The sequence below is a fragment of the Dendroctonus ponderosae genome, unplaced genomic scaffold (assembly GCF_020466585.1).
Source record: "Dendroctonus ponderosae isolate FM_Combo_2020 unplaced genomic scaffold, Dpon_F_20191213v2 Dpon_F_20191213_8, whole genome shotgun sequence".
In the NCBI taxonomy this organism is placed as follows: domain Eukaryota; kingdom Metazoa; phylum Arthropoda; class Insecta; order Coleoptera; family Curculionidae; genus Dendroctonus; species Dendroctonus ponderosae.
The window spans coordinates 11,145,400-11,159,501 of NW_026019016.1; the positions used below are offsets into that span (position 1 = coordinate 11,145,400).

Here is a 14,102-nt window from a genome sequence, read left to right on the forward strand (position 1 = left end):
GGTGGATTCATTTTTTTACAAACTAGAGTATTTCGCTTCAAAAATTTTTGTCTTTAAAAAAGACAGAATTTCAAAAATTTTCATTATCCAAAAAGATAATAAAAAAGCAAGAAAAAATGTTTTTTTTCCCGTGGTTACTCGAGTAACAGTCATTAGGGGGTTTAAAACTATATAACTGTTTAGAAAATTTTTATTAATAAAACAAAAAATGACATTTACAACAATTCTACGGAACGTAATTCAACTGAAATGACTTGATCATTTAACTGTAAAAGTGAAGTTGATCGAAATACAATTTAATTTTTACAGTTGAATTGACATTATTGAATATCCTGTTGTGAAAGTGCTAACTTTGAGCCATGCAAAGAATGAATTACGAAACTGATACAATTTTACTGTTTACCAAATCCACCCATTAAATTACCCAAGCCTCCAGCCGCTCCGGATTGCAACTGTCTCATCATATTTTGCAAGCCAGCCATCCCACCCATTTGATGCAACACTCTGGGATCCATCATGCGTGCCATTTGTTGATTGAGTTTGGCCATTTGATTCTGATTAACGTTCTTTCCCATATCACCTCCTTTAAACAGTCCCTTAATGCCCCCCATTTTTTTAACTACCGCCGCAAACTTTGTGTATTGTGCGATAAGCTCTTTCACTTCCCTTTCTGCCAGCAATAGTCAATAATTTAGCTTATTTTATGAAAAATTGGTGAAACAAGAATTACCTGTCACTCCCGAGCCTTGAGCTACCCTGACAATGCGGCCTTGTTGCTTTGAAAATACTTTGGCTCCATCTCTGCTGTCCAATTCCCCATCATTCATGCTGTCCATGATTGTCATAAGTTTCTTCAATCTGTACAAAATACACTGTTGCTAGTTACTGTAAGTCCTTGAGAACTCTTGTAATATTACCTGGCCATTGATTCCTGCTCACTGCCTTTAGACATAAAATCTTGACTGAAGCCTGGGATCATCCCCTAATAAAGCACATATTTCGCTATAAATGTTTTATCGCTCTCATCTGGTTTTAGTTACCATAATCTGTGAAAACGGTCCCATTTTCATGATGTTTTGGAACTGCTCGTACATATCCCTCAGGGTAAATTGACCATGCTTGATTTTCTCCAAAAGTTCTTCATTATCTTCAAGCTTTAGCTCATTTACTTTATCTATAAGACCTTCTATGTCTCCCATGCCGAGAAGTTTACTTATAAAGGGCTTAGTTTTGAATGGCTCTAAATCATCTATGTGCTCTCCAACACCGATGAATATAATTGGACTACTGGTCGCGGCAACACTAAAGAAAAAATAGGTTTAGATCCTCCAGTTGGGTTCAATTAAAGCACTTACGCGCTGAGTGCTCCTCCACCCTTTGCGTGACCATCAAGTTTAGTAATAATTACAGATCCTACATCTACTTTTGCCTTAAAAGCTCTAGCTTGCTCTTCGCACGCTTGTCCAATAGTGGCGTCCATAACAAACACTATATTGTCTGGTTTCTGAAATAATCTGAAGATGTTGATAAATTCCTGGTAAAATGGTGATCGTTACTTACAACGGCATTGGAAACTTGTAACATTTCCTCAAATAGGGAATCTTCCTGTTTATGTCTTCCACTTGTATCTACAATTATAATTTCGAAATGTTCCTTTTTGAACATTTCCACACCGTCTTGGGCTATGATTACAGGATCGACTTCAGTATAACTGAAACACATTTTTAAGGATTTTGATTTTTAAGGTTTTTGGAAAACCGGTCAACTTCACCTTCCATAAAACGGTATTCTGGCTTTAGTACAATTTTGTTTTACTTGATCGTAAGCACCGGCACGAAACGTGTCGGCACAAACCAAGCATGATTTCCAGTTCTTTTTCTGGTAGTAATAGGCCATCTTAGTACACGTGGTGGTTTTACCAGATCCTTGCAAACCAACAAACATGATAATATTCGGCTTTCCTTTCACAGGCTGAAATGGCTTAACACTTGGATCTACAAGCTAATAGAAACATTTCATTTAGTTTCTGTAGGACTTGAAAGATAGAAATCTCTTTATAGTCTGCATTCTTATGGTAACAAGATTTAGAACTTTGCCTTTGCTGCTTTCCGTAAAAATAAAAAAGCGCTGATACTAAAACTATAGGAAAAGCGGTCTTATACTTGACTTGAAATTCCATGCATTATGCACAGATGACACACAGTGTTTCATAATTAAGTGTAAATAATTTAAGGGCGAGTTAGAGGAAGTCATTCTAATAAAGTTGGAAGTCTCCTACAGAAATAATGGACCTTTAAAAAAATGACCAAGTAAAATGTTTTCTTGTTTGGTTAATGAAAGATGTTCCATCTTATAACTACACTTTTTCTGATCTTGAAGGAAGAGCGTTAAAAATTTGTCGACAACGATAACATATTAATGAACATTGCATGTCCGATAAATTCCTAAGAATAGTCGCCTTCTCTATTTGACTACTAAAGCAATTCAAACAGCGAGAAAGTTCAATAAAAATTGTAAGCTGTTTCTCTTTGATAACAAAGTTAAATAGTTTGCGAAACCCTAAACAATAATAATGCAGTCAAAGGTTTTTTTCAGTTTTTTATCTTACAGTATCTTCCATACGGTGTGCGCACTACAAGGTGTGGTTTGGAACTTAGCAATGAGTCGAGGAAACATACAGATTTTGAGCGATTTGCATAAAATTCTCTACAATTTTGGCATCAAGTCTATAGGTGTCCGAATTTCAGCTTCCGATCTGCTCTGGGTTGGAAGTTATGAATTTTTAAGGAAGGCTTGAAGTTGCTTTCATAAGATACGCAATTTTCAGCTTGCTGTTTGCACACTTGCACGGATTTTTAAACGAGAGCGTCTAGTCAGTCATTCATAAGGTTGTCAAAAATCAGAATGTTGGGCGATTTGCGAAAAATTTTTAGAGATCTCAGTTCCAAATATCTTCTATAAGGTATACCAATTTGAAGTTGCTACCTGCTCTTGCTTTGAAGTTATGAATTTTTAAAGAAATGCATGCAATTGTCCGATGCGGGTGAATTTTCAGGGTTTTCAATTTCAGCTTTCTGTCTGCACGCAAATGAAAGTTACGCGTTTTTAGTTGAGTTGACAGTTTGAAGGAGTGTACAGTTAGGGTGTGCGAGTTTAAGCTTTCTGCATGTATTTGAATCGAAAATTAAATTTTAAAGAAGAGTGTGCGGTTAGACTATTAGATAGCTTTTATTTTAGGTCCATTATTCATAAGGTTGCCAAAAATCAGAATCTTGCGCCATTTGCAATATGTGTGAAGAGCGCGAGTGTGCCAATTTAAAATTGCTCCCTATTCTGGATTCGAAATTATGAATATTTAATTAAAGTAGAGCATGCAGTTTTTGGAAAATGAATTTGGTCCATCATTCATAGGTATGACAAAAACCAGGATCTTCCTTGGTGAAAATTTCAAGGTTCTCAAACTCAAGTGTTCTTTAGGGTGCGCGATCTTGAAGTTGCTACCTGAACTGGCTTGGAAGGTAGGAGATTTTACAGAAGCGCGATGTATACACTGTGCGAATTTAAAGGAAGGCGTGCAGTTGGGCGAAATTGTTCATTTTAGGCCCATCAGGTTTCCAAAAATATAGACCTTGTGAGATTTGCTTGAAATTTTTAGGGGTCTCCTTCAGAATGTGCGATCTGGAAGTTGCTATCTGGACTGGATTGAAATGTAGGAAATTTTAAACAAGCGTGATGATTTACAATGTGTGAATTTAAAGCTGCTGCCTACTCTGGATTGAAAGTTAACAAAAAAATATTTTTTAAAGGCGTGCAGTTGGCAGAAAATGTTAATATTCGGTTCATCATTCATAAGATTGCCAAAGGTCAGATTCTTCCGCGATTTGAATGAAATTCACGGGTACTTAGTCCCAAGTGTGTTCTATGGAGTGTGCGAATTTCTAATTACTACCTGCGCTGGGTTAAAAAATAAAATTGTTAAAGGATGAGGTGCAGTTGGGTGAAAACTTAATTTTTGCTACATTATTTACAGGGCTGCCATAAGTCAGAGGCTTACGCTGTTTGATAAACATGTGTAAATATGATCATCAATAAACTTTATAAATCATATTCTTTTTGACCCTTTTTGACTAAACCAAAATCTACCAGAAAGTCCCTGTTTCCTAATCACGTTATCACTTGGAATAGATTTTTTTCTAAAACACTGGAGCTTTTAAAATTACTAAAGGCTTAGCTGAAAAGGTGCTGAAACTCTTGCCCCCATTGCATAGACGTAAATAAACCTCACCTTAACAAGTTCTTTAAACACTGCGCTCTGTATCATGCGTCTCTTATTGAGGCCCCCTGCCATTTCATCGAAATCTATAACAGCCCTAACATTTTCTCGTAGGGCTTTGACCATTTTGACGTTGACGTCAGCCTCCAATAGGGCTGCACATATCTCCTTGAGCATTCCATTGAGGACCTACAAGGGTGGAAAAGGGGCACAATATTGTAATTAAATGGTCTTTGAGGGGCAACCTAACCTAGAAAAACATCTGGAAGTACTCACATCTTCGTTGATAATCGTTGCCTTGCTCAAGCCATGCAAGGCAGACGTAATTTTACGTCCCAAATCGGCTAAAACCATTTTGGGGCTCTACGTGTTGCTGATTTTCGAAAAAAAATACTTTTAATGTTTATTTTTTCATGTCGTGTATTGTCAACCATAGATAAAGACGAGTGTTGTCAACTTAGTAAACTAAGCAATGTTGCCGGAGCAATTGCCCATTTTTAGTAAGAGGGATACGTATGTCTTCGAAAAACTCGTCAAAGTAACAGTTTGTACTTCGGCGAAGAAATCTTACTTTAAGGGTATCAGATTCATCATCAGCTAAGGGTATGGTTGTAGTTTCCTGTCCCAATTTAATAAAATTATAATAAATTTACGATTAACAGGCGCTGCAGGTTGACTATTTGCGAAAGCTTGGCAACGTAACGACACGTTTTTTGCAGACGTCATAAGCATAGATAAAGACGAGTCATAAGCAGTAGAAAATTTCTCAGTTGTTCGCGACTTCAAAAGTCTATGCGCCCCCTCGTGGCTGAAATTTTAACTACAAGTTAAGTAATCATTGGACACTTGTTTTGTTGTCATTGGTGTTTACATCTAATTGTCATTTGTTTTCTTCTAATCAAGTTTTGCAAGCTTTTAAAGAAATAGAAACAGATCGAAAAGAGTGTAAGTATTGATTGGTAGCAATTAGAATTAAAATCAGTTTTGACACATTTTGAACAGAAATGTGTTCGTTTTTAATTTAAAATTTTTATTTAAAACTTAAACTTTGCTTCGGTTTCTATTATATATTAGTGATTGGCTTTTTCTCAAATAAACTATGACATTTTTTGACTATTTGTCTTTGACATTTTCCAAATTATTGTATGTATCAAATTAGTGAAGTATTGTTTAAAACAAAACAGACATACCAACCCCCACATAGTTTCTATTAGTTTAGATAGAGCACCAAAGATGGCGGGCTAGTTAGACGAGTGGAGTTGGCCATCTATCTATCTCACTCCTATCTATGTCAAATCGCAGTTTGTTTGACAACTAGCGGAAGGATCAAGGCTACTCCTTTTTCCATGACTTCCACAACTAATTAATTAATAACGCACTTAATTAGTGTTGAACATGCGTTATCTATCGCTTATCAGTTAATAGTACCTTAACAACATGTAATTTATCCAGGTAATTAAGCTTTTCATTTAATTAATCACTTATTATTGAGTTTCTAATTTCAGTGCAGTGCTAAGTCCTAAATATCTAAACAATGTCCGGTGGGGAGAAGAAAAAGAGGGCTACCCGATCTCAGGGCTGGGAGGAAGCAGGCTCGGAATTTTACCAGGAGAGCTATCCGGGAGACGGTGACATGGAAGTGCTCTGGAAAGACCCCAAACGATTAGCCACCTTATTACCTAGTAAACAAACTAGAGCAGGTTTGTGCCTTTCGATCACTTGAATCTACATTGCTCTCATCTTAGTCATTTTCAAATTAAATGTCTTTTTAGTTGGCGCAACTATTCGTCTAAGGACTCAAGATAACAGAACCAACAAAAGTACTGTTCGTCGTCACACGGTAAATAGATCACGAAGAGATTCAACTGTACATCGCAGAACTTCCACTGTGGGCATTGATGTGGGCGATGACTCTATGCTACCTGATCTTTCTCAAATGCGGTAAGAATTAAGCAAGTGATAATCGTAGTTTCTAATGAAATACCTTTAGGTCGAATGAAGAGACTGCTTGGGAGGAAATAATGAAATTAAAAGAATTGCCCATTCCAATGGCAAAGAAAAAGGAGGAAAAGGCGAAAATCATGGTAAGAACCAGATTAATTGAATTTTGTGTGTAGACAGTAGAGTGAGTCATGATCATTGTTTTCTGCTTTGATAAGTTCTATATGCACACTATCTCATTTTTTGGGAAATACCACATTGGATGTTTTAATCTTTAAACTTGAAATGTGTAAACATTCCAGGTAAACATTTGCCTACTGCTCACTTTTCTTAAAACTCTAGCGGAATAAAAAAAAGGCGTGTCGAAATTGTTGAGGAGAGCAACAGCTGCTTAACTCAGTACTTATTATACGCTAATATATAATGAACTTTTTAAACGATTTTGCCAATTATTTAAATACGCTCAAATGGCAGTGTCGTTGTACAAGGGCGATTCCGGTTGAAATCGAAAATTTAGCTATTCTAGTCAAATATATAAAAAAGTTTAATATGCAGCCCCATACGATGTCATCATAAAAAGCGTATTTATTTTTTCTTGCTGCTATCAATTTAATTAAATATTAATTGTTTGGATCATATCAGACCACTTATATCCGAGTTTCACTAAAATTGCCCGCACTTTATTTATAATATTGAATATAATTTCCGTTGGAATCAATAGCAGATAAAATTAATTCTTAATCGCCATTCTCATAGTTAGACTCCTCATTAATAACCAACATTAATATTTGTCAAGTTTTATTATTACTTTCATTTTTATTGATCCTCGCCCTACTCGAAATAATATTCCCCCAATCGATTTGGGAACGAAAAACTTATATAAACAAGTATCGCAGTTTTCCTTAGTATCGTCGATATGACTGAAAATTACCTCTAAAACAAGATTTGCGTTGTGTGCGAAAACTCAGAAGAAAAAAATTGAAGCCTAGCCCTTACTAGATAATTATTTACTCATAGTTTTTTGTTCTAAACCAAAATGTGAATTAACGCATTGCATACTTCTGCAAAATCTCTGGTAAGGGATGGAAACTAGGCAAAACTGCAGTTTGTCAATGTTTATATTTTATTTTTGCCACGAGTGCACTTCGACTAATAACAAAAATAAACCTATAACTAATAACTAAACTAAACCGATAAACTGAGTCCCGATTAATAAAATCAACACATTTTATTAAAAATACCAACAATCTAGTCCGATGCTTAAAATGGACGATATGCCGAATCGACATTATTGCTTTTAAAGAGTGCAGCTTTTTAGAGTATGTTTGCCTTTAACGGTCTCATCTTTTATTCCACCCTTGTAATACTTATGTTTTATATGTTTTTATTGGATACTCATTCTATAGAAGATAGATAGATATCGAAACCTCAGGCCAATCGTTTTCGAGATATTTTCCAAAGCGTTCGCGTTCTGATATTCAAAAGTATGATTTCGTAGTTACATAAAAACAATACAATCGATTCTTATAAACTATAAAACCTGATTTTCACGGTGAATTGATATCTAAATGTCTTTCAATGCTGATCAACCATTTCTTATGAAATATTTCACTCTACTCTACTCTGGAGCCCAATTCATATTTTTGGAAAAACTTCGTCTACAGCGCAGAAAACATGAATGTTAAGATTTTAGGTTTTCGACCATGCAACACTTGCCATAAAAATAACCTTTGTTCTTTAAATAAACAATAACAATTGTCAATTTGGAACAACCTAAGTAAACATAGATACTGTATGAAATAAATTATTTTTTTATTATTATTTTCCTCATAAGAACCTTAAAGATTCATCAGAATATGTAAAGAAACAAAGTGCTCTATTTAAAAATATTACACTAGATAAAATTACACTATTTTTTAACACAAAAAATCTACCAATAATTTCATAAATTAGTTCTTTCGGTGCCTGAAAACATCCGCACCTTAATATTTTTCGATCTATTTAAGGCTAACGCTACCACGTGACCGTGTACAGAACTAGCAAACGACCTGTGTTTATTGTCGCAGATTATTTGAAGGAACAAGGCAGATAATCGAATGCCTGTATTAGAAAAGGAAGAAACAATCTCAGGCCACGCCTCCAGCTATTTTATTTGAATTACAGAAGGGTTTGTTCTTCGTCTAACTCGGGCTTTTATGGTTCTGCACTGTTGCCTTCATACACACGTCTTTAAGCTCACCACATTCAATAACTTAAACATTGTTTATTAAAATGTTTAATAAAATGTGTACATCGTGGGCTTAAAGCTAAAACTAACCAATTTTGAAATATCAATCTTTGGTAAATGCACTTTTAAACCGAGTCAAACATTATATCAGAATCCTTTTGGAAACAAAATGTTTTATTAATTTAATAATTTTCAAACAAAGAAATGGGTAATTTGAGTTAGGCAATTTACCGATAACAATGTCGAATAATTTCTAGAGTGAAGAGCATCTACTTCTACAAGGTTATGAGCAATTCAAATGGAAACGCAAAAAAGCGTGGCACCAATTCACCACCCGAATAAGCGAGTCATATCAGAAAATGGAACTATGGAGGCGAGACCTCAAACATATTGAGGGCCACTTTGGAACTGGAGTCGTTGCCTTCTTTCGATTCGTAAAGTGGTTGTTTTTTCTAAATTTATTCACTTTAGTGTTGGTCTTCTTATTTGTTGTATTGCCGACAATTCTTTTGGATGACCGTGAGATCAATTGCGATGAGGAGAATACGTGTTATGAAAAATACTACTGCAGAATAAATGAGTCAAATCTAGCGTTAAGTATCGTTCAGGGCACCGGGCGACTGGAGAGTAGTCTCCTGTTCTACGGATTCTATCCGAACGAAATTCAAAGTTACACTATTTTAAACAAGAAAATGTATTTTAACTTACCTCTAGCTTATATATTGACCACCATAGTATATTTTCTAGTAGCATTAGTTGCTATAGTTAAGACAGGGTCCAAGGGGTTTAGGGAACGGCTAATTCAAGGTGAAGGCCAGTTTTATCAGTATTCAAATTTAGTTTTCGGAGGCTGGGACTTTTGTATACACAACGAGAAAAGTGCCAATATAAAGCACAAGGCAATTTTTAGTGAACTGAAAGCGCTTTTAGAGGTGGAGCGATTGAAGGAAGAGCGGCAGGGTAGAACGAGGCAGGAGAGATGGAGAATTATATTTTTGCGATTTATAGTCAATTCAATAGTGCTGGCAATATTAACGTTGAGTGGCGGAGCGATTTATCTGGTGTTCAATTATTCCAACCAGATGCTCAACAAGGACAACACTGCCAAAATACTCCAATTTGTGTACGAGTTTTTACCGTCAATGTGCATAGTAGCGTTAAATATCACCGTGCCGGTTATATTTCAATTCCTCATTTCATATGAGCACTACAGTCCCTTAGTGCAGATTAGAATGGCTCTAATTCGCACAGTGTTTCTAAGACTGGCATCACTTTTAGTGTTTTATGCCTCAATGTATGCAAAAATTCGATGCACTAGCCAATTCGATCCGGATGATTGTGCTGGTTGCACTGGCAGAACCAACTGTTGGGAAACTTTCGTTGGGCAGCAAATATACAAATTACTTCTCACCGATTTTGCCATTCAAATAAGTATTACTTTTGTCGTCAACTTCTTAAGGGCTTTTCTGGCTCGACATATTCGCAATAAGTTTATTGCATTCATCGGAGAACAAACTTTCGACTTACCCAAGCATGTGCTTGATGTGGTTTACACTCAAACCTTGTGTTGGGTAGGGATTTTTTTCGCCCCTCTCATGAGCGTAATGGCTTCATTAATCTTCTTTGTGTTGTTCTACGTTAAAAAATTCGCTTGTTTAGTTAATTGCAAACCGAGTGGTACAGTCTATAGAGCCTCTCGGTCTACGTCAATGTTCATGGTAGTGATGCTGGTGTCTTATCCTGTAGCTTTAGCCCCGGTGGCGCTCACCATGTCTGAAATTCCCCCTAGTGTGTCTTGCGGCCCATTCAAGTCGCTCACAACTATTTGGACATTAGTAGAAAACACTTTTCTAGATACACCCTCAGCTGTTCAAAGTATGGTCGGGTTTTTGACTACACCTGCTTTCGCTATTCCAGTGTTTATCCTCCTGATATTGCTCTTGTATTACTATACAGCTGTGAATTCCGCCAATAGGCACATGGTAACGGTGCTCAAGAACCAACTGGTTTTAGAGGGGCATGATAAAAAGTTCTTGATCGATCGGCTTTTGCTGTTCATCAAGCAAGATCATGATAAGAGGTCAAGGCTGGCAAACCATATGGTAGATGGGGATACTATTACAAATACTAGTAGTCTCCAATCTTAGGGTATGATCTAAGAATCATTGGTGTACATAATTTACAAGTCTGTACGATTGTGACCAAATCCTGCTTAAGTTTTGTCATCCATGTAAATGTGATATATCATTAATAGTATAATATATAACAGATTTTATATAGAATTTGCCATTGCTTTAGTGTACACCAGATACCAATTTGTGTTAACGCGATCTCATTGTTCCAATTTTTACACCATAAAGTGTATTAGTTTTAAGTACAAATTCATCATACGTTCAGTTTTTATTAATCCATCCATAACTAGAGTAGATCAAAATTCATTTACAACTTAAGACTTTTATATCGTCGATTTTGGATTATTTACTTTTATTATATCGACTGTAAATATTCAAGTTATAAATCATTAGCTTGATTAAAGACTAGCACATACCAAAACATAAGCTCAAATTATACATATTATATTGCTCCAGCTTATCGTCCAAAGACATTAATTATCTATCATTAAATGTTAACAGACCTTCATATTTATCACTACTTATACCTTCGACTAGTCATTTTTCGCTTTTCTAGCAATTCTTATAACGGCGACTGAAATTATTTTCAATTTTCATCTTAAATCGTGTTAATTTCTCTGGACTTTCACTTCCAATATTTTGTGGCAAAAATACTATCTGAATGCATACAGAAAGTTCCTTTAATCAATAAAAAAGCGGGTCAGCTTCTCCTGGTCTCATATAATAGCATATTTTATTTAAGCATTGGAAATATTACAATTGATTTGTATTAAATTGCTATTTTTAACAATAGAAGTTGTTTAATTTCATATTTCCTGATTTTATAGGTACAAAGTTACTATCCTAAGGCACTCACTTTGATTCAATGTCGATATTCTATTCCTCATCCACAGGACTATGAAGCTGAAATAAATTGCCATTTGATCAAATTGATTCAGCCGAAAATTGAATGCAGATGAACAGTTTGTTGTTGCCCCTCAAGAAAAAGCTCATTTTGTATATTTTGATAAACTTTGTTTCATTTGAAACTATTTGAAAATAAAAGAGAAGGGTTCGACTGAAGAGTTCAATTCTGATGTAAAATAAGCCAAAAAAATGGCGAACTCTAAAATAAATTGAAAACTCACCGCTTCTGCTATATCTATCCAGTCGAAAGCCTTGATAAATGGGTCGTTTTTACTAGGAATTTTATCCCAATTCCAGTAAGTCATTTCCTTAAATCTATTAACAACATAAAACTTCCTTTCGTCTTTATCTGTGCTCGGTTTTATGCTTTCGTGGAGAACTACGCCTACGTAGCCTTGTGGAACCTCAATGTTCTTACCTCTTAGGGGATACCCTCGAAACGAAGCAGTTAAAACTAAAATAAAATTATAAAAAAAACTATTGTTTTTTTGATCTTCTTTGCTCTCATCAATCAAAGATGATTCAAAGCAATTAAAGAAAAATATTTAAATAAGCTTTGTACTGATACCTATAGATAAAATTCGGAGAATATTCGAAGCAATTCAAAATGTTTCATTTTAATTAATAATTAATAACAATTAATAAAAACAAACCCCCAGAACCCAGAGAACTCGAAGAAACTTATAGAAACAACCTTGACATATCACTAGAAAATTATCTTATGATGCAAGGAACAGATAGTGATACACTAAACCTAAGATACAACGAAACTAATATGGGGGCCAAAATACCGAAAAATGACAAACGAAGATCTGAAAGTAATGAACAAACAAATCAGAAACGATGTGAAACAATATAACGAAACAATGGTGGAAGAAAGAATTGAAAATAGCAAAGGCCCTAAAATATTTAGGAAAAAATGAGCGAAGGAAGAATAGAAATAATAAACAACAGACGAGACAGGACAAATAATACACGAAAGACAGGAGCAATAGAACGATTCTACCAGAACTTGTATGCATCTAAAACACCAGAAGTACCAGACATAAAAMAGAGCCCTAGAGRAAGGCGAYACTGACAAGACGAAATTAAAGCAGCAATGAAAAAAAGTTTACAATCAGGAAGACAGAAGACTTTTACAATCAGRATTGCGGTCCASAAGACCTTTAAAAGATCCTTTGTTAACTCATCGCCACCGAAGGGCCCGTTTAAAATGGGCACGAAATCATCAAAACTGGCSATTGGTAGATACCGATTGGYGATAACCGAGTAAGAGTTTRGARAGAAGCAGGACGCCAAAATAGGCTTCATWYAGCCGTWGCASTTRYTCACATATCKCGGTSGAWSACAARTGYTTATTACCTKGSRRRTATTATSWTYMATAGAAKKATACCCCCACKTRWTSACATATYWMGGTCGATGACMAGTGCTYATTACCTTGYAWRKATKAYMATKCMKRGMMWYATWSCMCCACGTGATGAGCTGTTCAAGAAGTATTAGAAAACCGAAACATCACAAGATTAGATTGGCCGGCTTTATCACCTGACATGAATCCCATCGACCACGTCTGGGATTATGTATCAAGAGCCATTTTCAATCGGAACAATCCACCAAGAAATGCCCAAGAACTTATTGTTGCTGCTACAGAGGAATGGGAAAATATCCCTCAGGAAGTAATCAATAATTTGATTTTTGGAATGGTTAGACGTGTGAATGCGTTGTTAAAAAGTAGAAGCTCAAATACTGAATATTCATTTTGCTGTTGAATTTTTTATTTTCAGTTGTTCGTTAGAAATTGCATTTTTTAATTTTTAAAATTTTTGCATCCGGACTGTAATTTTCTTTTTATAAATAAATCGTTGAAATTAAATCTATATTGCCGTTTTTTAGAAGATTTTAATTTCTATTTAACACCGGGGCCTGCAAGGTTTTACAAAATTTTAAAATGTCCAAATAACTAGGGACAAGTGCAAGCAAGACTTTTGAAAGTGAGTGTAGAAACTGCTAACAAAAATACTAAGCAATCGACTCTACGATATCTATCGATATCGACTCATCGATACAAAGATTATCATACACACAATTGAAGACACCAAATCATCCCAATCAACAGATAAATTAGACTTCGGAGATACTATATCTCCGACACTATTGATAAACAGTATATATATAAATGTATATGGATTTCATATAAGGGGCCCCTAGAAATTTCCATGTACGACAGTATTTTTCTACTAACTTAGTCGATAAGTTTAACATCAAGATGGTGCTCTAAAAGGGTTTGTAATTTTGTTTTACATAATATTTACGTATTACTTATTTGAGAGTTTTCTATGCGTATTTATAGGTTACATAGGTACCTTCTTGGTCATTTGTTTTCACGTAGGGCTCGAAATAGGACTTGATTGGAGCATCGCAGTCTGCATGTATTCTAAATGGCACACTTTGTACTTTACTATTTTTTAAATTTGCTTCTATATTATTTTTCGCGTAATGTATATGAATAGCCATAATGTTCAGTTTGTGTGTACAGTTAAATTAAAATCAAATATTTACATCTGCTGTCTTCTTCTTCACTACTTTCTTTTGACAGTACTTACTTGGCCATTTGACCAGATTCTAT

The 14,102-nt window shown here is 35.2% G+C and overlaps 3 protein-coding genes across 4 annotated transcripts; 1 reads left to right on the top strand and 2 right to left on the bottom strand.

Moving 5' to 3' along the window:
- Window positions 1-176: 176 nt before the first annotated feature.
- LOC109536119 (signal recognition particle 54 kDa protein) lies at window positions 177-4,726 on the bottom strand. Its single transcript, XM_019902200.2, has 9 exons — window positions 4,550-4,726; window positions 4,286-4,462; window positions 1,772-2,001; window positions 1,561-1,711; window positions 1,356-1,504; window positions 1,041-1,302; window positions 918-982; window positions 731-858; window positions 177-670 (listed from the first exon to the last, which is right to left on the bottom strand). Exons 1-9 carry the CDS (start codon window positions 4,625-4,627, stop codon window positions 393-395), a joined length of 1,518 nt encoding a protein of 505 aa, XP_019757759.1. The 5' UTR covers window positions 4,628-4,726; the 3' UTR covers window positions 177-392.
- Window positions 4,727-5,518: 792 nt separating this feature from the next.
- LOC109536118 (transmembrane channel-like protein 7) lies at window positions 5,519-11,365 on the top strand. Of its 2 annotated transcripts, none has more exons than XM_019902199.2 (5): window positions 5,519-5,725; window positions 5,779-5,973; window positions 6,046-6,214; window positions 6,264-6,357; window positions 8,699-11,365. In XM_019902199.2, the coding sequence occupies exons 2-5, from the start codon at window positions 5,808-5,810 to the stop codon at window positions 10,586-10,588; spliced, it is 2,319 nt and encodes a 772-aa protein (XP_019757758.1). In that variant the 5' UTR covers window positions 5,519-5,725; window positions 5,779-5,807; the 3' UTR covers window positions 10,589-11,365. The 2 variants fall into 2 exon arrangements, with proteins under 2 accessions (XP_019757758.1, XP_048525438.1); XM_048669481.1 differs by having other exon boundaries at window positions 5,520-5,725; window positions 5,784-5,973.
- Window positions 11,274-14,065, bottom strand: LOC109536122 (ribonuclease H2 subunit C). The gene is made up of 3 exons (XM_019902203.2): window positions 13,840-14,065; window positions 11,701-11,933; window positions 11,274-11,476 (listed from the first exon to the last, which is right to left on the bottom strand). Exons 1-3 carry the CDS (start codon window positions 13,988-13,990, stop codon window positions 11,450-11,452), a joined length of 411 nt encoding a protein of 136 aa, XP_019757762.1. The 5' UTR covers window positions 13,991-14,065; the 3' UTR covers window positions 11,274-11,449.
- Window positions 14,066-14,102: the final 37 nt, after the last annotated feature.